The sequence below is a fragment of the Numenius arquata genome, unplaced genomic scaffold, assembly GCF_964106895.1.
Source record: "Numenius arquata unplaced genomic scaffold, bNumArq3.hap1.1 HAP1_SCAFFOLD_188, whole genome shotgun sequence".
Taxonomy (NCBI): domain Eukaryota; kingdom Metazoa; phylum Chordata; class Aves; order Charadriiformes; family Scolopacidae; genus Numenius; species Numenius arquata.
The window spans coordinates 181,248-202,783 of NW_027414907.1; the positions used below are offsets into that span (position 1 = coordinate 181,248).

The following is a 21,536-nucleotide window of genomic DNA, read 5'->3' on the forward strand; positions in this document are numbered from 1 at the left end:
ACAGACGTGTCTAGGGGAGAAACGTGCCCAAGTCTCCTCCAGGCCAGCTCAGGACATTCAGCTTTTTCCCTGGGGTGTCCTGTGGGGCTGCAGGGTGCCCTCCAGAAGGGCACAGCTCTCCCAGAGTATCTCTGTGCTGCCCAGGATGCCCATGGAGAAGACATCTGGGTGCTGAGGCCATGGAAATGCTGCTGGGCAGCGTTAGATGGGCCACTGCAGTGATCCCTCTGTGTCCCAGTCTGGGAGGGGAGAGATGAGAAAGGGCGAGGAGTCTGTGAATCTGCTCTTTGAACCTGGATTCCTCTGCTCTCTGCAGCGTCCTCTTTCTTTTTAGGGGGACATCGGAGTGTGACCCTCCTCCAGGTCCAAGCTGCCAACACAGGGCAGCTGAGAACAGGACCGATGGGCAGAGCAGCTCTCCTCTCTCTGCACTACGGGACAGTCCCTTTGCTGCTCGGGACCCACAGGATTTCACTTGGAGTGCATTAGAAATGTGAGGGATTTCAAGCATCCAAACCCACTCCTAAAAGTGGCAGGTGAATCTAGAACACATTAAACAAAACAAAATCCCCTCAGCTCAGTTCTGCAGCTGGGAAAATTGCAGAGAACAGAGACAAAAAGTTCTTTGATGTCTCACAAGTACATTTAATTTGAGATCACCCTGCAGCACAGCCAGAAGGACTCCTCAGTTTCCCATTCCGGAGTCCTGCTCCCAATGGCACCCTCATCCAGCAAAAGCCAGGGCTCAAGTGAGGGAGCTGCAGACAGGTCTTCCTGAAAAGAGAGAGCCTGAGTGGGGGGTTGCAATGAGACATGCAATCAGTTTTGCTCAGAGAAGTCAGGCTGAACTTTGTACTGCCTTTTCCTTCTCAACAGATAACCACAGCCAGTGGTAGCAAATGCTCAACAGCAGCTCCATCACCCAGTTCCTCCTCCTGGCATTCGCAGACACACGGGAGCTGCAGCTCTTGCACTTTGGGCTCTTCCTGGGCATCTACCTGGCTGCCCTCCTGGGAAACGCACTCATCATCACCACCATCGCCTGTGACCACCGCCTCCACACCCCCATGTACTTCTTCCTCCTCAACCTCTCCGTTCTTGACCTGGCATCCATCTCCACCACTGTCCCCAAAGCCATGGCCAATTCCCTCTGGGATACCAGGGCCATCTCCTACTGGGGATGTACTGCACAGCTCTTCTTTGTTTTCTTTTTCATTGGTGCAGAGTATTGTCTTCTCACTGTTATGTCCTACGACCGCTACGTTGCCATCTGCCAACCCCTGCACTACGGGACCCTCCTGGGCAGCAGAGCTTGTGTCCACATGGCAGCAGCTGCCTGGGGCAGTGGGTTTCTCAATGCTCTCCTGCACACGGCCAATACATTTTCCCTACCCCTCTGCCAGGGCAATGTCCTGGACCAGTTCTTCTGTGAAATCCCCCAGATCCTCAAGCTCTCCTGCTCACACTCCAGCCTCAGGGAAGTTGGGTTTATTGTGGTCAGTGCCTGTTTAGCATTTGGGTGTTTTGTGTTCATTGTGGTGTCCTACGTGCAGATCTTCAGGGCCGTGCTGAGGATCCCCTCTGAGCAGGGACGGCACAAAGCCTTTTCCACGTGCCTCCCTCACCTGGCCGTGGTCTCCCTCTTTCTCAGCACTGGCTTCTTTGCCTACCTGAAGCCCCCCTCCATCTCCTCCTCACCCCTGGACTTGGTGGTGGCTGTTGTGTACTCAGTGGTGCCTCCAGCTGTGAACCCCCTCATCTACAGCATGAGGAACCAGGAGCTCAAAGAAGCATTGAAGAAACTCATTCAATGGGTTCAGCTCCAGCAGCAGTAGAGCTGCCCGTCTCTCCTCACAGACTCTTCTTAGCTTTTCTCAGGATGGTTTGTGCTTCATTTCTTTTTCATCTGTGGTCATTGTGTTCATACAGGAATGTCTGTATTTGCTCCACATCTCCAGAAGCATGCTCCTACTGTGCTGAACAATACAGAGGCCTTTGGTAAATGTGCCATCACGGTGTCAGAGCTGGCTTCCTGAGGAGCATCTCTGTAATCAAAGGGCATCTCTCCCAAGGGCAGCTCCTGAAGCCTGGGCTCTTCTTCCTGCTGAAGGCAGGAGCAGGCTCCAGGAACTGCACTCGCCATGGCTGCTGCTGAGCTTGGTTCTCGGAGGGTTTATGGGGAGAGGGCACTGGGAGACATTCTGGGGAGAGAGGGCTGGACCCAGGTCTCACTAATTTTAAGTATCTGTCCTGGGTTGGGTGTCACAGGGCTAACTTCTCTTACAGTGCTGGGGAAAACTGCACTTTTAGAAGACTCTAGTGTCTGAATTCATGAAAATATTTACTTTATAGCCAGCCAGACTCTGTGGGATTCAAGGTCTCGGTGTTTTTGAGCCTTGCCAGGGGCAGGCACAAGGAGGAGCAAGGCCTGGGCATTTGGCCTGGGCTGGACAACAGGATTATTTCATACCATGATTGTCACATTCAATATAAATTAGAAAAGTTTGCTGTGTAGTTTCTCTCTCCCTTGATGGTGATGGTCCAGAGAACTCCTTGCCTCAGTTCTGGGCCCCGGTTCTGAACCCCTGAGCCCTTTCCTTCCCCCCAAAGCCTCAGCCCTTGCAGTGTCCAACCTTTGCTGTTCCTGCTGGGAGCGCACAGCTTCCTGCTGATGGAATGGGCTGAGAATAATTCTTGTATATCTTAGATTAGTATCGGGATTGATACTGGTTCTTTAGTATTATTGTCAATTATTTAGTCTTATCCTATTAAATCTATTCCCTTTTAAATTATTAAATTTATTTAATCGATTAAATTGATTCCCCTTATTAAATCAATTCCCCTTTCCCGGTGGGGAGGGGTCATTGGGTGAGAGAATAATTGTCTAAATGACCATAAATTGTTATGGGTTTTCTCAAACCGTAACAGTATCCACAAGCAAACAAGGGCTCTGCCATCCCAGGGGAGGCCGGTGGGACCCTCCAAAAGGAGACTGGAGAGTGATTCGTGTGTCCTTCAGTAAAAGCCCATGGATGGGTCAATGTGCACATGGGAAAACATCCTGAGTCATGAAAAAAGCTCTGAGCCCATTCCACAGCTGTAGACCCCTGGGAAGGAGCTCAGTGGCAGTGCGGCCCCTCCAGCTGATTCTGCTTCCCTCCCTGACCAGCACAGCCAGTGTGGAGTCACTCCAAGGGCCCACAGCCCACTTGCTCTGTGGAGCATCACTGCCAGCGTGGGGCCCTGTGAGGAGCACAGCGCCACCAGGCAGGACCAGAGGAGGGGTGGGGAGAGATCAGAGGAGCCGACCACGGCTAGAAATAGCCTTGGAGAGAAAAATGAATGTGTTCAGCTGCTCCAAGATAATACCTGGAGTTTGGGTACCCTAAAGGACGCTCACAGTGCAGAGTCCTTGCTGTGCTGGTGCTCCACCAGGCCTGGGAAGTGGCTGGAGAAGGACTGGTGTCCACCACTTGCCATCCCTTGGTGCCATCATCACTCCTGAAGGGTGTCATGGAAAGGAAGGCTGGGGCCCTGTATCAGGGCTTGCACTGAAGGAAGCCACATCACTTTGCTGCCATCCTTCAGTCCTTGTGCCCAGAACATGTTCTTCAGGCAACCTTCCCCACCCTGGGTGTCAGCACTTACCTCAAAAGTCACCCCTAGACAAGGTTCCTCAGCAGGGGCTGAGCTGGAGGACTGGGGTCCAGCTGTGACCACAGGAAGACTTCTCCTGGGTCCTCTGCTGGGGTCGCAGCTTCTGTGGTCCCCCAGCAGAAAAGGCAGTATACAGAGACTTGGGAAACTGTAGACCATCCCCATGCCCATGGGAGCCCTCAAGAAGAGTCCCTCACTCCAAAGATCCAGGCTGGCTTGTTGCTGCATGGACAGACAGGGGAAACTGTGCCAGCAACCTCCTTCCAGACCCCATTGCCTCGTACCAGCCCCAGTGCCCAGACAGACAGGGCTCTCCCCCTGGTCACTGCAATGGTTCCAGGCACCCAAGGCAGTGTGGAGTCACCCCGTGTGTTACCCACCTGGTAACACATCCATGTTGTAGTTACTGCTGAGCGAAGCTTGCACAGCATCAAGGCCATTTGGGCTTCTGATGCTGCCCCAGCAAAAAGTAGGCAGGGGGTACATGGGAAGTTCAGAGGGGACATCGCTGGGACAGCTGAGCTAAATGAGCATATTCCATACCATATGACGTCATAAGTGAGTGAGTGGCTGTGTGGGACTGAGCTGTCTACCAAGGTTATACCACAACACCCGTACATCAAGGCAAGCTCAGACAGGACTGGTTGAGGAGCAACCTCAAGGAGAAAGGTTTGGGCATCCCAAGGTCGGCCAGAGCAGCCCAACAAGAATATGGCCATGAGCACGTTGGAGGAATATGGCCACCCAGAAAAGGAGACTTATTGTCCATCCTGACTCAGCAGGAGTGCGGCCACATTGGGAGTGGTGTTCCCCAGGGAGTTGACTCCCTGTTCTGGAGGAATTGGAAGGAATGGTCACATCTGCCAGGATGGGGCTATGGGCCATGTGTGGAGGGGCTGAGAGACCTGGGCTACTTAGCCCAGTGAAGTGGAGGCTGAGGGAAGAATAGCAGTAGCTCAAGACAGTTTGAACATTTCAAGATGATGGCACCATTTTTGACAGTGGGAAACAGGATGGCAAAGGAAAATCATCAGAAACTGCAGCTTTGGACGTCCAAAGTGCACCTGAGGATGAAGAAATGTCATTCTGAGGGTGGTGCTGTGGTGCAAAAAGTCCCTGAGAGGGAGTCTGGACCAGCCCATGGCTTTGTGTTTCAAAGAACATCTGGTGAGGAAGGAGAGACACCAGTACAGATAGGGACATGCTGGCGTGAGAACAAGATGGGGAAGTACATTGGGTGTCTGCAGCCTGCAGGGAAACAGGCACAGGCATGGGACAGTGTAGGACAGCCTGTGGTGCAGATGGCCAGGGGCGCTGTCAGGGCTGAAAGGCCCTGGCAGAACCCAGGTCTTTGCCCCCTTGGCTATGGCTGATGGCCCGGCCACAAAGGCCTAAGAAGACACACATCATCCTCATGGCAATGGGGCATCGTTGCCTCCTTGCAACCCTCCCAGGGAGGCCGGGAGGTGTCGTACCATTGTCCTGTCTTTGGCATTGCACTCCCCACATCCCCAGGAAGAACCTTAACCCACACAAAAGGGTCAGGATCTGCCTTCCCAGGGCCTGGGGGTCAGGGCTTGGCCTTTCTGCTTCATCAAACAAAGCCAGGGGTTTCTCAGCACCTGAGCTGCCTGCACAGCACCTTTGCCTTCCTGCCATCATGGCCTCCTGTGATCTGCTCTAACGAGTCCCTGGGGAGGCTTAGTCAGGAATGGCCCTCACAGGGGCCCGTTTATACTTCAGGGTACTTTGGGGTTTGCTTCTGACTTTGATTTCTTGAGAGGTTTCTTCAATCTCCGCTTGGCATCTGAGGTTCATGGACCCAGCACCAAATATGCCATGGGGCTCATTAAGATACAGAAAGCCCTAATGAGCTATGTCTCTGCCTGTAATTTTCTTTAAGGCCTTAGGACTTGTACAACTAATTGGAGAGGTTTCAGTTGGGTACCTAATATGAAGCTTTACGTGAAGATCTCATAAAGGAGGATTCTTTCTTTCAAGGGTATTTTCTATCTTGTTCTACTTTATAGAAGAAGTGAGAACAGCATTCTCCAATGGGTATTGATCCAGCGGGTCTCCTGGAGACACCTGTACAGGCAGGAGAAGCAGTCCCTTTAGGTCCAACACTGTATGGACAACCTCACTCCTCACCTCCTCAAGCCCACCAGTTCCCTCCTCGGCCACTTCGCACTTGCATCCCTTTTCCTCGCATCAGACTTCTCCACCACACTCTGCAGCTGGATGGTACAGCTCCTTTCCACCAGCTCCCACCTGCTTTCCTTAGAGACCGGTCTGCACAACGGCACAGAAAGGTTTCTCTTCATTGCTGACAAAGAAAAGTTAAAATTGATGTAATTTAATAAACCAGAAACACTCTCTCCTCACATGTAGGCAGAGTCTAAGCAGCATCTCCTGTCGCCAGCTTTCACAAGGGGTTTCCAGACAAGAACATTTTTAGACAGAGAGGTAAGAAAGGATAGATATAAACACAAGGAAGGTGTTGACTAAAGAGTTAAAGAGACTTCTGAACGATGGGGCAGGTTTCTAACTCCCTGAACCTCGAAGCAGAAAGCAGAGAGTGGAGAGGCATCTGACTGGCCAAAGAGCAAGCGGAGGAGGAACCCGAGAGCAATGGGAAGGGCAGGCGTCCAGGTAGTCTGCTGAAAAGATGTCCCTAGACATGGCCATTGAACCAGGAGAGGTGGAAACACCTGAGTAACGAGGTCGATGAAGTAATTAACAGAGTAGTGGTAATACAAATACAGGGGAAGATCAGTATTTCTTCTGCCATTAGTACACTCCCAGGAAATTCTGTCATGGTGGGAAACTCGGCCATTTCTTGAACGTGCTCCGATGATTCAGATGATGAACATGTGCTTGTATATTTTTTTCAAATGTAAAAAATAAATATAAAATAACACCGTGCATCTTTCTGGTCAGAAATCAGTCACGTGAGCATAAACAACCAGGACTGTTTGGACGTTAAGCACAATAAAAAGAGTTTTTACAAATACATTAGCAAGAAAAGGAGGACTAAGGAGACTCTCCATCCTTTATTAGATGGGGGCGGTAAGATAGTGACCAAGGATGAGGAAAAGGCTGAGGTACTTAATGCCTTAATTGCCTCAGCCTATAGTAGTAGGACCAGTAGGGAATAGTAGATAGGGGTGGGGAGAAGAATGAAGCCCCCATAATCCAAGGGGAAATGCTGAGGGACTGATGATGCTGACACAGGCCAGGATGCTGTTGGCCTTCTTGGCCACCTGGACACACTGCTGGCTCATGTTCAGCTGACAGTCGACCAACACCCCCAGTTCCTTTTCTGCCGGGCAGCTCCAGCCACTCTTCCCACAGCCTGTAGAGCTCATGGGGTTGGTGTGACCCAAGGGCAGGACCCGGCACTTGGCTTTGTTGAACTTCACACCGTTGGCCTAGGCACATCCATCCGTCCATACTGTCCAGATCACTCTGTAGAGCCTTCTTACCCTCCAGCAGATCAACACTCCCACCTAACTTGGTGTCTTCTGTGAACTTACTGAGGGTTCACTCAATCACCTCGTCCAGATCATTGATAAAGTTATGAAAGAGAACAGGCCCTGATACTGAGCCCTGGGGAACACCACTGGTGATTGGCCGCCAACTGGATTGAACTCCATTCACCACCACTCTCTGGGCCCAGCCCCCAGCCAGTTTTTTACCAAGCAAAGAGTACTCCCATCCATGTCATGGGCAGCCAGTTTCTCCAGGAGAATGCTGTGGGAAATGTTGTCAAAGACTTCACTAAAGTCCAGGGACACAATATCCACAGCCTTTCCCTCATCCACCAAGTGGGTCACCTCGTTATAGAAGGAGATCAGGTTTGTCAAGCAGGACCTGCCTTTCACAAGCCCATGCTGACTGGGCCTGATCGCCTGGTTGTCCTGTTCGTGCCTGTCGTGTCAAAAGGAATGTAGTTTTAGTTTTGTCTGTCAGAGTCCCAGGACCTTCACTGATTTGTCTGTCAGAGTCCCAGCAAAGGACTTGCAGTGAGTCAGATTCACAATCAATCAAAATGATTTATTTTATTGAGAACCTCACAACAGATTTGAGATTGGCGTTGATAAATTCACTAACTACAATAACGCTACTAATTGAGGTTAATATTGCTGGTAAAAATAGTAGTAATACAACAGCTCAGGGTAACATTCACCAGAGGGTGAAAGGCGCAGCGCTGACCCAGGAAGGCGTCCCTGCCTGGGGTGGAGGGAGAGAACACAGCCCCTCGACCGGTCCCTCAGGTGTCGAGGTTCTCTCCCAGTTTAGCAGTCATTTTCTCTGTCTTTTTATTTCCAAAATTATGAGGTTTCCCTCTACCAGGTGACGTGTAGTATGATTTGGGTGCAGAGACGAGTGCTACGGTCATATGTTTCACATGATGTCTATAATCCTCATTAGCGTATGCAGGGGGGTCAACTTTAATATGCATTTCACAGGCAATGAGGCAAAGGTCACTCATAGGACATTGATGGCCCTTTGAAGAAGCAAAGACCTGCAACGGTTCCTGTTATCTTCTTGTCTTTGCTGACCAAAAGCAGGGCTGTCCTGCCTCCACCGGGCTCCCTCCTGATCCGCATCCCCTCAGAGCCAGGCGAGTCTCCACTCCCCCGGGGGGCACAGGGGAGGTGAGAGAGGGCAAGTGAGAGAAATCTCCTTGGGATGGTGGGGGCTGTTCCTGGCGTCACACACAGCAATGTCAGGGCTCTGACAGGGCTGTTCAGAGACATGAGTCCTTCCCTGGCACAGGCAGAGGCCCTGCAGCCCCTCAGCCCTGTGGGGTGTCTCCTGCTCTGCACCTCTCTGAGATGCCCCATGGCTGAGGAATGGACACGGGGACCTCGGTCCAAGGAAGCCCATCCCTGTGCTGCATCCAGCGGCTTTCCCAGGATGTTACCCTCAAAATGAACGGACCTCAAGAAACTAACTGTCCCACAGACCTTTGAGGAACTCCCAGGAACTTCTGATGGTCTTTGTACTCACTGGAGTTAATCTCACCACGCACACGCGACGTACATGCGGACATCTCAGCTGTCCAATACAAACATGGACTTCTTCAGGACAAGAGGAAATGGCCTCAAGTGACACCAGGGGAGGTTCAGATTGGATATCAGGAAAACTTTCTGCACTGAAAGGCTTATCAAGCACTGGAACAGGCTGCCCAGGGAAGTGGTGGAATTGTCATCCCTGGAAGTATTTAAAAGACGTGGTGCTTAATGACATGGTTTAGTGATGGTTTTTGTCAGGGTTAGGTTTATGCTTGGACTCGATGATCTGAAAGGTCCCATCCAATCTAGAAAACTCTATGATTCTTTAGAGGGACAACCAGCCTCCCCAAGCTGGGATAAGAGGCCAGAGCCAGAAATGGTGGTTGTTACTGGCAGGGTGTGTGACAATTATCCTGGGGAAGCTTCCTTGGGGTGTCCAGCACTCACAGGACCAGAGGAGAACCTGCCCTGCTGGTCCTTCCTGTCTTTCCTAGGATGCCTGGCTGTGCAAGGACTCTGTTGTGTGCCCACGCCTTGCACACTCACACAGTTAAGCTCTGCACTGCATCCCCCACAGCAGGAGGATGAGCTGCCAGAGCACTCGGGCTCCATAGCAAGGCAAGGGCTCAGAAGGAGAGTGTGGGTGTGGAAAGAGAACAAATTGGAAAAGACCAAGGTTGGTGCTCCCTGACAGAGCTGCTGTGCTCGGACTCTTTCCCCTCCACCTCTGCTCACAGGCATTGCCCTGCAGCTCCAGAGAAAGCCTGAGAGGAAGGGTTTTGGGCAACAGGTCGCTGGATGGTTCTATATTTTATTTTAATACACAGAGAGAGCAGGTCCTCATTTATACAGTATGTAGATTTCACAAATTTGGAAAAATGCATAATTCGAAACAGCAAAACAAGTTGGTTTTTTTGGTAGAAAACATTATACAAAGTAAAGCAAAAAAGAAAAAAACAACAACAAAAACCAAACAAAGGCCTAAACACAGAATTAAAACTGACATAAACTACAGTACATGAGCTTGACATATAATGAGTTACATTAACAGTGATTTGTAGAAGAAAACAGCTTATTGTTTCAGAAAATCATCTGGTCATCAGTTTCCACACTGCACCTTTGAGCTCCTGGTTCCTCATGCTGTAGATGAGGGGGTTCACTGCTGGAGGCACCACCGAGTACAGAACAGCCACCACCAGGTCTAGAACTTGGGAGGAGATGGAGGGGGGCTTCAGGTAGGCAAATGTGCCAGTGCTGACAAAGAGGGAGACCATGGCCAGGTGAGGGAGGCACGTGGAAAAGGCTTTGTGCCGTCCCTGCTCAGAGGGGATCCTCAGCACGGCCCTGAAGAACTGCACATAGGACACCACAATGAAAAGAAAACAAACCAAACCAAACAAGGAACTAACCACAAGAAGCCCAAGTTCCCTGAGGCTGGAGTGTGAGCAGGAGAGCTTGAGGATCTGGGGAACTTCACAGAAGAACTGGTCCAGGACATTGCCCTGGCAGAGGGGTAGGGAAAATGTATTGGCCGTGTGCAGGAGAGCATTGAGAAACCCACTGCCCCAGGCAGCTGCTGCCATGTGGACACAAGCTCTGCTGCCCAGGAGGGTCCCGTAGTGCAGGGGTTGGCAGATGGCAACGTAGCAGTCGTAGGACATGACAGTGAGAAGGGAATACTCTGTTGTGATAAAGAAGAAAAAGAACAAGAGCTGGGCCACACATCCCCAGTAGGAGATGGCCCTGGATTCCCAGAGGGAAACTGCAAGAGATTTGGGGACAGTGGTGGAGATGGAGCCCAGGTCAAGAACGGAGAGGTTGAGGAGGAAGAAGTACATGGGGGTGTGGAGGCGGTGGTCACAGGCGATGGCGGTGATGATGAGTGCGTTTCCCAGGAGGGCAGCCAGGTAGATGCCCAGGAAGAGCCAGAAGTGCAAGCGCTGCAGCTCCTTCTTGTTTTCAAATGCCAGGAGGAGGAACTGGGTGATGGAGCTGCTGTTGGACATTTTCTTTCAGCAGGCTTGGAGACCTGTCCATGGAAGGAAAGAGAGTGAGAAGACAGGGCAGAATTCTCAGAAAAAAAAAGTTTTCAATTTCTCTTAGAGACCCACCCAACTGGCTTTTCCATTTCAAGAAGACCTTTAGTACTTCCATTTTGCACACTCTGGTGGGTGCTGGCTGACGATCCATCAGGGAGCTGTGAGCGCTGCGGGATTCACTCCTGCCCTACAGCAATAGTTAAACAGGAACTCGGGGCGATCTCTGATTAAATCCACTCCTGGCATCAAAGGGCTTTTCAGCTTTGTCACTCCCAATTCGCCCGACGGCAGAGCAGAGCTGGTCGGACTTTTTTTGTTTGATCTGTTTCAGTTTTCCCCACCACACCCGAGGAGTGTTTTTAAGGCAGAAATCTTTGGCATTTCTGATATGCCCCGAGCAAAACCTTGTGTGTCCTAAGAGCCAAGGGGACTGTCCCTCCGTGCAGAGCGAGGACAGCCCGTCTGTCCATCGGGATTGCTCTCAGCTACACTGGGCTGGTACCACTTTGAGATGGAGAAAGATTGATCACACCAGATGTTCCCCTGAGAAGAAATGGACACTGCTGAGAGAAGAAGAGCCAAATTTACAAGTGGAGGTCTCCCAACCCCCCACCCCATCTCGCTGGACCCGAGAAGGATCTCAGCTCTCCCCTCCCAGTCGGGGACACAGAGGGCTCATTGCAGCTGCCTACATTCAGCCCTCCAGCAGGACTGACATGGCCTTGCCACTGTCACGTCGATTCCGTGGGGTTCCTAGAAAACACAGAGATGCCGTGGGAAAGCTGTGCCCTTCTGGAGGGCAGCGTGGCACCCAACAGGACGCTCCAAGGAAAGAGTCCACTGTCCTATAGATGAGGAGTTTTGATGGGAGGGTCGACTTACCCTCAGCCCCACACAGTGCAGTCCCCAGAGACCCAGATATTCAGCAATTTGGATGCTTTTCCTCCACGGATAAACCTGGATGACAGGATGCAGCACCAGCATTCAGCTGCACCTGAATCCTCACCCCACACCACAGCCAAAAGAAGGGGAGGAACAAGGGCAGCAGGGGCAAGAGGGGAACAGGCCAAAGTTCTCCTGCCAAGAGAGTCGGGACAGGGAGACACAGTCAGACACGCGAGCATTTCTCCTCTTTGGTGCTTGGGCTGCTGGGAGGGAGACTCAGGACTAAGCCCCCAAGATATGAAGCGATTGGGGAGTCTACTCTGTGTGAGAGGAGACCAGGGAGTTGCTGCAGGGAAGGCATCTGCGCTGCAGGGGATGGCAGGGAGGTGCTGGAATCCCCCCTCCCATCACCCTTCCTGTAGCAGCTCCCTCTCACTCCCTGCCCATGCCTCTGCTGCCTGCACTGTCGCTGCTGGGGGCTGTTTCTCTGCCCCCAGGTCTCCTCCCTTTCAGTGCTCAGAGACTCCATCCCAGCTGCTGAGGGCTCAGCTCTGCCCTGCAGACACCTTCTGCAGCAGGGAATGGCCCAGGGGCATCTCTGGGTGTGCGCGGGCTAAAGGAGCAGCTCGGACAAGTGCTAACAAAAACTGGGGTCTCATTGCCCTCATGGGAATGGAGATGTAAATTCAGATCTCCCACTGCCCATCTAACCAACCAAGAGGGGAAAATTCAAAGCACAGATTCCATTTCTTTTGGCTAAATGCTGCCTCTGTGTCCTTCTTCAAAAGGACCCTCTGCAAATGTCCTGGGGGTGATGTGGAGCTGTGAGCAAACCTGACCCACGCAGCATCCTCTCGACTGCAGAAGGACCCTGCCATGCCCAGACTGGGGTCACCCCTTCCCTCCACAGCTTCTCCCCACACTGCCATGGGGAGCTCCCCGGGCAGGCTGAGAGCTGACCCTGGCAGGAGACAGAGTCCCTGCCCCAGCACACAGTTCCCTGGGACACAGGGACCCTGCTCGGAAGGACAGCCCTGGGCACCCCTGGCTGCACGCCCACCTTCACAGCCCTGCAGCCATCCCTGGGAGAAGGCAGCCGACACGTCCTGGCATTTTGATGATGTGGTGGGCATCCGCTGCTCTCAAGAAAATCCTTCTCGGCACCAACAGATCCCTGAGAGCCTTCCTGACAGATCACATGAGACACGGGCTATGCCAGCTGTAGGAGACTGCTCCAGGAAGCCTCTCTGCATTATACTGCACCAGAGAGAAACATCACGCCCTGTCCCTCTGCCCCTGCAGCAGGGAAGCCCTGCTCCACAAGTTCTCCTTCTCCTCTACACTAGAGAAACTGTGAGAGTTGTACTTACAGATCCCACGGGCTGTGGGTTGTGCAGCTTCTGGATCCCTCCAGCAACTGCAGAGTCAATGCCCTGCAGCCAGAGACTTATTTTGTAAAAGGCTGTGAAGGTTTCTCCCCCAATGAGCTCTCAGCTTTCATCCATTCCTGAATGCTTTTCAGCTCTCCTGGCCTCACAAGTCTCCTCTCAGTGCCTGCAGGCAGTGCCCTCAGCCCTGCTGCGCTTGGCAGAGGAGCTGCTCCTGGGCAGAGCTGTCTCTCTGCCGCGCTGCCCCATGGCCAGGAGCTCCCTCCATCCCAGGAGCCCGGCCCAGCTCAGCAGCAGAGCAACAGCCCAAGGAACAGCCCAAGGCATCACTTTTCTGTCCCCCTGGGATCCCCGGAGATGTCCCTGGGGGAACCTGCTGTGAAACAGGATGAAGTCAGCCCTGATGTTCTCTCAGGAGATGGGAGAGATTGTGGGAGAGATTCATTTCCAGCAGTGTCATTTCTCCTGTCAGGAGAAGACTTGGGCATGAGAACCATGAGAATCCTAAGAGTCGCCTTTCCTTATCCTATCGTGAGGCAGCACACCAGGAGGGTGACAGGGCAGGATCTGATTTCTACAAGCTGGGGGGCTGTCTTTGGGTTAGTGTATGAGAGAGTCCTTTTTCATAACATTTGCAGATGACCTCACAAGGAAGAGAGCAGACACTGCACTGCAGGGCAAGGTTGCCATCCGGAGGGACCTAGACAGGCTGGAGGGATGGACCCATAGGAACTCCAGGAGAGCCAATAGGTCCTGACCTGGAGGTGGACTAAACCCATGCCATGACAGAGACCAGGGACTGCCCAGGTGGGCAGCAGCTCTGCGGGAAAGGCCCTGGTGGCCCTTGGGTTCTATTGGGTAAAACACGAGCCATCAGCAAAGGTGGCCAAGAGCTTCCTGAGCTGCAGGAGCACAGCCAGTCTGCTCAGCACTTGTTACACCTTATCCAGAATACTTCCCTAGGTTTTGACACCACACCGTGCCAGAGAGACCTTGCAAAGTGGAGCCAGGTCAGTGGAGGGACACCAACATTGACAGAGCTTGTACTGTGAGAAGAGGCTTAGAGAGCTGGGCTTGTTCAGCTTGGAGGAGAGGAGCTCTTGGGGGGAACATGGAGCAGCATTGCACAGTTACCAGGAAGACTGAGCCTGAGTCAAATCCATGGTAGAAGAATCAAGGACAAGAGGCAATGGGCTGAGAAAAGGGACGGTCAAGCCAGATAAGGCGGAACTTTTTCCAGCATGAGGATAGTCAAGCACTGGAAGCTGTTTCCCAGAGAGCGTGCAACAGCTCTGTCCTGGAAAGGGATCCAGACATCTTTGAACAAAGCCCTGACTCTTCAGGTCTGACCCTGTTTTCAATGGGAGGTTGGTCAAGACACCCTCCAATTCCCTTTGAGCCTGAATGATGCTGTCCTCCTTTCCCTTCCATGGTTCCAAATTAGGGAAAGCTCTCAGGCTCTCCTTGACCCCAGAAGTGATTCACATCAGGTGCTGGGCTCCTGCAGAGGTGCCCCCAAACAGCCCTGACCACATCCTTTGCTTCCCTTTTCATTTGCACAAAGCCAAGTTCTTCTCTTTTACTCTCTTTCTGCCCTCCAAATATAACAGCCTGTCCTGTTAACCCTTTCAGGGCAGGTTGCTCAGCAAATGTCAGAATCCATGTCCAGAGTCTCCAAATGAGCCGGGCATTGAAGCCATCATCGCAGAAACAGAGAGGAGGCACTTGACTGGATCTTTGAATCCAGGAATGGGTATCCCATGTCTCCTGAGACTCCTGGGAACACCTAAGCTTTTTCACTGGGCTCACAATCTCTCTGGCCTTCTGCCATCCCCACTCTTTTAACCCAGGACACTTCTCCCCATCCTTTCAGCACACTGCCTGGTCTCTGCTCTCACCTGGGTGAAGCCAGGATGCTCCCTTGCACAGCTTTCCCTACAAAAGTCTTCTCCTTGTGCTCATCCCACTTGTATCTCCTCATGTCATGTACGGCTCCATCTTCCTCCTGCAGAGCTCCATCAGATGGGGCAGTTTTCCTGTTTCTTGCACACCCACTCACCTTCACAACATTTCGGTATTGTATGTGTATCAAATACTGTCTGAAGCAACTCAGCTTCACCTATTTCCATCTGCAGGCTGAGATATTTCCCCTCTTGGAGCAGACATTCTGAAAAACCACTGCATATAGAATCATAGGACTATAGAATGGTTTAGGGTTGAAGGGACCTTAAAGATCATCTTGATCCAACCTCCCTGCTGTGGGAAGGGAAACCTCCCACTCGACCATGTTTCTCAAAACCTCCTCCAGTTCAGTGCCCTCTTCCTCTGCCCTGCGTGTCAGCATGTAAAACGGAACTAATGCAGTCAAAAAGTGTGTTTTGATTCTCTTCACAGGCTGAAGTACCACATGGGTCAGGAGACTGGCCAGGACACCTGGTGAGGACTCATGCTTCTCTGCACTTAAAGCTTAGGTGTTGTCAGGAATCTCTGGTGCCATGGCACACCCATTCCTGGTTTCAAGGAACTGGCCAAGTGTCTTGTCTATGTTTCTGTAACGGTGGCTTTGATGCCTGGCTGATGTGCAGACTCTGTACATGGACGCCGACACCTATTGAGCAACCTGCTCTGAAAGGATGAACAAGGTGGGCTGTTCCTTTAGAAGGGTATTAGGACAGTGACAAAGAAGAAATTGGCTTGGGGCAAATGAAAAGGGATGCCAAAGATGTGCTCAGGGCACTCGGGGGCTATGTGTAAAGCACTCCTGCACCTGATGTGAATGATTTCTGTGATCAGGGAGAACCTGAGAGCTTTCCTTCAATTGAAAACATGAAGGAGGAGGAAGGACAGCCTTGTTCATGCTGGAAGGGTCTTTGGGAGGTGGCTCAACCGACCTCTTCCTCAAAGCAGGGTCAGAGCAGATTACTCAGGGCTTTATCCAAACGCATCTTGGTTACTTTCCAGGACAGAGCTGCTGCACACTCCCTTTTTCCAGTGCATGACTATCCTCATGATTGAAAAGTTTCTCCCTTTCTCTAGCATTCTTCCAACCCCAACCATCCAGCTTGATTTTTACCCATCTATTTAAACACCGATGCTGACCATAATGTCCGATCTTGGACCCCGCCCAGGGTGGTGGTGGGGGTGGTGATGATGCTGAAAGCCTTGCTGACTTCCAGGTAACAGACCACCACTGTTCTCCCTCAGTCCAGCAATCCTGTCCTTTCATCAGAGAAAGCAAAGAGGATGGCCAGGTACAGTCTGCCCTGGGTAAATCCAATCACCTTCTCTTTCAGATGCCCAGAAATGGGATGTGACTGGACACACTCTGGGGCACAGCCTTTAGTTGCACTGCTCATGCATTGGCCTTTTTTGAAAAGCGCTTGCGATGTGTGTGTGCTTCCATCCATCAGGGAGTTCTCCCAGCCTCCATGGCCTTTCAAAGATGATGGAGAATGGCCTCACTGTGACAGTGGCCTGCTCTCTCAGCTCTCTGGGATGCTGCCCCTCCTGTCCCATAGACTGATAGATTGCAAATCAAGTGACCCCTGATTTGATTCCCGTCCACTGCTGGCTTTTCTCCTTCAGAGTCCTGCCTTGAGTCACAGAGGGCTGGGAGACCTTGCTGGGGAAGACAGAGGGCAAGAGGACATCTCACCTCTATCCCTTATTCAGTTCAGCAATGGCCACACAGTATCTTTGTTTCTTCTTGAACCGTTCCTGATGTAGTAAACACTCCTTATGGTGCCCTTGAATATCCTTACAGGTTTAGACCGAGTTTTGATCTGGACTAGTGCTGTGCTTGGAAGATGATGTCCTTGCAGACCGGCTGTGCTGAGCTCTGCCGCCACGCCTAGGCAGTTTATTCCATCAGTATCACAGCTCTGTCTCCAACAGTAACGGCTCCAGCTCATCCTGTCTGTGCCCCTGGCTGAGGGCTTTGAGGCACATCAGGGCTGAAGCACATATGCTGTGGAACAGGGGAGCTCATATTTGCCAGAAGAAAACTTGGTACGAGGTGTCCAAGACCCTGTGTGTGCAAAGGCTTTGCTTCAGAGCAGAGTCATGACACAGACAAAAGATTGCTGAATGTCTTTCTAGCCCTGGGACCAGAAACTCAGAATGAAATCTCTAAATTCACTCCACTGAAGACACATCCCACCCCCACTCCCCCCAGCTTGGAGAATTTAGATCCTTTGCTGTAGTCTTCCTTGTGTCCTGTCGAATGATGGGATAAGAAAAGGTGATTCTCATGCCCAAATCTTTTCCTAATACAAGAAATACCTCTGGTGGAAAGAAGTGTCTGTGCAGAGATGGGAATCATTGATGTTGATGAGATCATCATCACTGATGACTTCAACCTGTTCCACAGCAGGTTCCCCTGGAGCCCCAGGGACACCTCCAGGGAGCCCAGAGGAGGCAGAGAAAGAGCTGCCTTGGGCTGGTCCTCTGCTGCTGAGCTGGGCCGGGCTCCTGGGATGGAGGGAGCTCATGGTAACCAGGCAGCACCACGGAGAGACAGCTCTGCCCAAAACGCAGCAGGGCTGAGGGCACAGCCTGCAGGTTTCGAGGTGAGAGGAACAAGGCAGAGAGGTTAAAGGCACTCTAGGAGTGGGAGGCTGGCTGAGCTCTCACTGGGGGAGAAATCTTTACAGACCTCTACATGGTAAGTCTGCAGGGCTTAGGGTTGCAGGGTACTGAATTTGGTGTTCTTGGGGGGACATCCTAGACCTGGTTCATCCCACAGCCTGTAGGATCTGGCAGGAGGAGTCTCGCAGTTTCTCTAGTGTAGAGAAGGAGGAACTGCTCTTGAGCAGGGCTTCCCTGCTGCACTTCAGTGGGAGAGGGAATGATGGTTTCCTTGTCTTGGGAGTGACTGCAGGGGTACAAAGCTGGGCGTGCAGCCAGGGGTGCCTAGGGCTGTCCTTCCGCAGAGGGTCCCTGCACCTCTGGGGATCACCCCCAGGTCATTTCCAAGGAAACTTTTCAAGAGGATGGTCAAAGTCAGGGTTACCTGAAAGGGAAGGAGTCTGTGCTTTGAGATTAGTCCTCATGGTTGGCTGGGTTTGAAGCCCACTTCAAAGATGGGAATTTATTTTTCCACTCTTGAGAAGCCATGGGGTCACCCCCTCTCTTTAAGAGCTTTCTGAGCTGCTCCTTAGCCGCTGCACAGACAGAGATGCCCTGGAGTAGGTCCCTGCTGCCAGGAGGTGTTTGCAGGACAGAGCTGAGCACACAGCGGGTGGGATGGGGCTCTCTTTCTGTGGGCACTGAAAGGGAGGAGACTTGGGTACGGAGAAGCGGTTCCCGGCAGACACAGCTCCAGGCGGCAGAGACACTGTCAGAGAGGAAGAGGGAGAAGATTGCAGAAATGTGGTGGGAGGGGAGATTCGGGGTCCTCGCTGCCATCTCCTGCAGTGCGGGCCCCTTCCCTGGAGCAATTCCCAGGTCTCCTCTTCCGCACAGTGTAGCCCCCACCCTCAGTGTCACAAACACCTGGCCATCAGTTTCCTTCCAGGCAGCTCGACCAACAAAACGGGAGATGGGGATTCAGGTTCAGCTGGGACACCAGCACTGTGGGTCCTCCCATGCAGATTTTTCCATGGAGGGAAAACAACCAAATCTTCTCCCGAGTGTTGGGGCTCAGCACTGCAGTGTGCCAGGCTGGAAGAGACCTTTCAGGCCACCCCGTCTTTAAGACACTTGACTCTTTCCCTGGAGTGGCCCTGCTGGGCTGCATGCTGCCATACAGAAGGTCACAACTGTCCCATGACATCTCTGTGTTTTCTAAGTGTCCAACAGAGAAGACACCACTGAGCTAAGGCCAAGGAGATGTTGCTGGAGGGCTCAATGTGGGCAGCTGCAAGGAGCCCTCTGTGTCCTCTCTGGCTGGGAGGGGAGAGCTGAGATCCTCCTCAGGTATGACAAGATGGGATGAGGGTTTTGGGGATCTGCACTTGGAAACTGGATTCCTCTGCAGTATCTTGTTTCTTGTAGGGGAACACCTGGGTGTTATTGTCTTGCATCTCAAAGAGGGGCCAGCACAGGGCAGCTGAGACGAGGCCTAAAGGACAGTCCAGTTGTCCTCACTCTGCATTTAGGGACAGTCCCTTTGCCTTTCAGTACCCTCAAGATTTCACTTGGAGAACAGGAGTGCCAAGGACTCGGAGACTCCTCCACCGTGTTGGGGCAACCGGAACAAAATACACAAAACATAGTCCCCTCGGCTCTGCTTTGCATTTGGGTGAACTGGGAGTGACAATGCTGCAAAGCTCTTTGATGTCAAAAGTGGATTTAATCTGAGATCACCCCGTCTTCCTAGTTACCAATTGCAGTACGGGAGAGACTGAATCCTCTAAAGCCCACAGCAGAGCCCCCTGCTCCCAGTGGCACCCTCAGCAAGCATCAACCACAACTAATGATAGGGACCTGCCAGAGGTCTTCCTGAAAAGGGAGGGGAAGTTTTGGAGGTTTCTATGAGAAACTGAATAGGCTTTTCTCAAATGTTTTCCTCCTCCAACAGAGCCCCTATTCCTAGAGCAAGAAAATGTCCAATGGCACCTTCATCCCCCAGTTCCTCCTCCTGGCATTCGCAGACACATGGGAGCTGCAGCTCTTGCACTTCGGGCTCTTCCTGGGCATCTACCTGGCTGCCCTCCTGGGAAACGCACTCATCATCACTGCCATCGCCTGTGACCACCACCTCCACACCCCCATGTACTTCTTCCTCCTCAACCTCTCCGTTCTTGACCTGGGCTCCATCTCCACCACTATCCCCAAATTGATAGCAAATTTCCTCTGGGACTCCAGGGCCATCTCCTATGCAGGATGTGCTGCCCAGGTCTTTCTGTTGGTTTTTTTAATGTCAGCAGAACTCTGTCTTCTCACCATCATGTCCTACGACCGCTACGTTGCCATCTGCCAACCCCTGCACTACGGGACCCTCCTGGGCAGCAGAGCTTGTGTCCACATGGCAGCAGCTGCCTGGGGCAGTGGGTTTCTCAATGCTCTCCTGCACACGGCCAATACATTTTCCCTACCCCTCTGCCAGGGCAATGTCCTGGACCAGTTCTTCTGTGAAATCCCCCAGATCCTCAAGCTCTCCTGCTCACACTCCTACCTCAGGGAATTTGGGCTTCTTGTGCTTACTGTCTGTTTAGTGTTTGGTTGTTTTGTGTTCATTGTGGTGTCCTATGTGCAGATCTTCAGGGCCGTGCTGAGGATCCCCTCTGAGCAGGGACGGCACAAAGCCTTTTCCACGTGCCTCCCTCACCTGGCCGTGGTCTCCCTGTTTATCAGCACTGGCACATTTGCCTGCCTGAAGCCCCCCTCCATCTCCTCCCCATCCCTGGATCTGATGGTGGCTGTTGTGTACTCACTGGTGCCTCCAGTACTGAACCCCCTCATCTACAGCATGAAGAACAAGGAGATCAAGGATGCCCTGTGGAAAGTGATTCTGCCAGTGTACTTCAGCAGGAATAAGTCTTCCATCTCTCTTCACAGGTGACCTCATATTTATCTCGGGCAACATTTGTCTTGTGGTCATTGTATTGGTTATAAACCTCTCTGTACACAAATATTTCCTTTTGTTCTATGTCTTCAGAGGTTTAACCCAGTCTGTCTGACCCAGAGACATTCTGTAACACCATGTTAATGCTGACCTCCTTTGTGGCATCTTTGTAATAAAAGGGGATTTCCTCAGTGCCATGGGTGAAACTTGTGCGTTTTTTTCCCACGCTGAACTGCAGAATACGCACAGGGAACTGCAGCCGAAAAAGGCCTTGATGATGTGCAGGTGTAGCGTATGAAGAGCATGGACTCAGGTCGGGGCTTCAACCAGAGTCGTTTATTACAACAAACACCTAGCTTATATAGTCTTTCAGATCACTAAGTCCATCAGCGTTATCTTCTTTCCCAACCGACACCCCCTTGCAACCCCCAACTGCCAGACGGGCGGATTTCCCCTCGATCAGTAGGGTTGTTAGGCGCTGCTCATGGGTCTTTAGGCGCTGCTCATGGGCCATCCTCTGCCAGTATTCCTGCTTACTCTATGCCTTCTTCTGGTCTTTGCTTCTTCCACAATCCTGTTAACCCACACTTGGGGGCTGAATGGACTAGAGGGATGGATGAGGGCATGGGGTGTCGTGTAAGGCAATAAGGACTGGACTGAGCATGACCTGTGAGTGCCCAGTGCCACTGGAGATCCTGAACGGTCAAGAGGCATCTTCTGGGGACTGTTTTCTATTTTGTGTGGCTACTGACAGACTCATGGCCTTCAGGGAGCTATCAGGAGCCACTAGGAGAGCGCAAGAGGTCTCCAGGGACACCATGTGCCTTGTGTTGGGTGCACAATGGATGGAGTTTCACAATAAGGTGAAAGCAAAGGATGGACAGGCTAATGAGGGCTCTGCAATGTCAGGATAAGCAGTGGGGAAGGGCAGGCATGAGGAAGAGAGTGGGTTAAGGGAGTGGTTTCTTATTAAACCTTGGTGCAGGACTAAGTGTAAGACACTCAGTGCTGCTACTCAAACCTGGCAAGCCACTCCACC

The 21,536-nt window shown here is 52.0% G+C and overlaps 2 protein-coding genes across 2 annotated transcripts; both read left to right on the forward strand.

Annotated features, from left to right (window-relative positions):
- The first annotated feature begins 899 nt into the window (after positions 1–899).
- LOC141478268 (olfactory receptor 14A16-like) lies at positions 900–1,835 on the forward strand. Its single transcript, XM_074167366.1, has one exon. It carries the CDS (start codon positions 900–902, stop codon positions 1,833–1,835), a length of 936 nt encoding a protein of 311 aa, XP_074023467.1.
- A 17,699-nt stretch (positions 1,836–19,534) lies between these two features.
- LOC141478266 (olfactory receptor 14I1-like) lies at positions 19,535–20,494 on the forward strand. The gene has a single exon (XM_074167364.1). It carries the CDS (start codon positions 19,535–19,537, stop codon positions 20,492–20,494), a length of 960 nt encoding a protein of 319 aa, XP_074023465.1.
- The last annotated feature ends 1,042 nt before the right edge of the window (positions 20,495–21,536 follow it).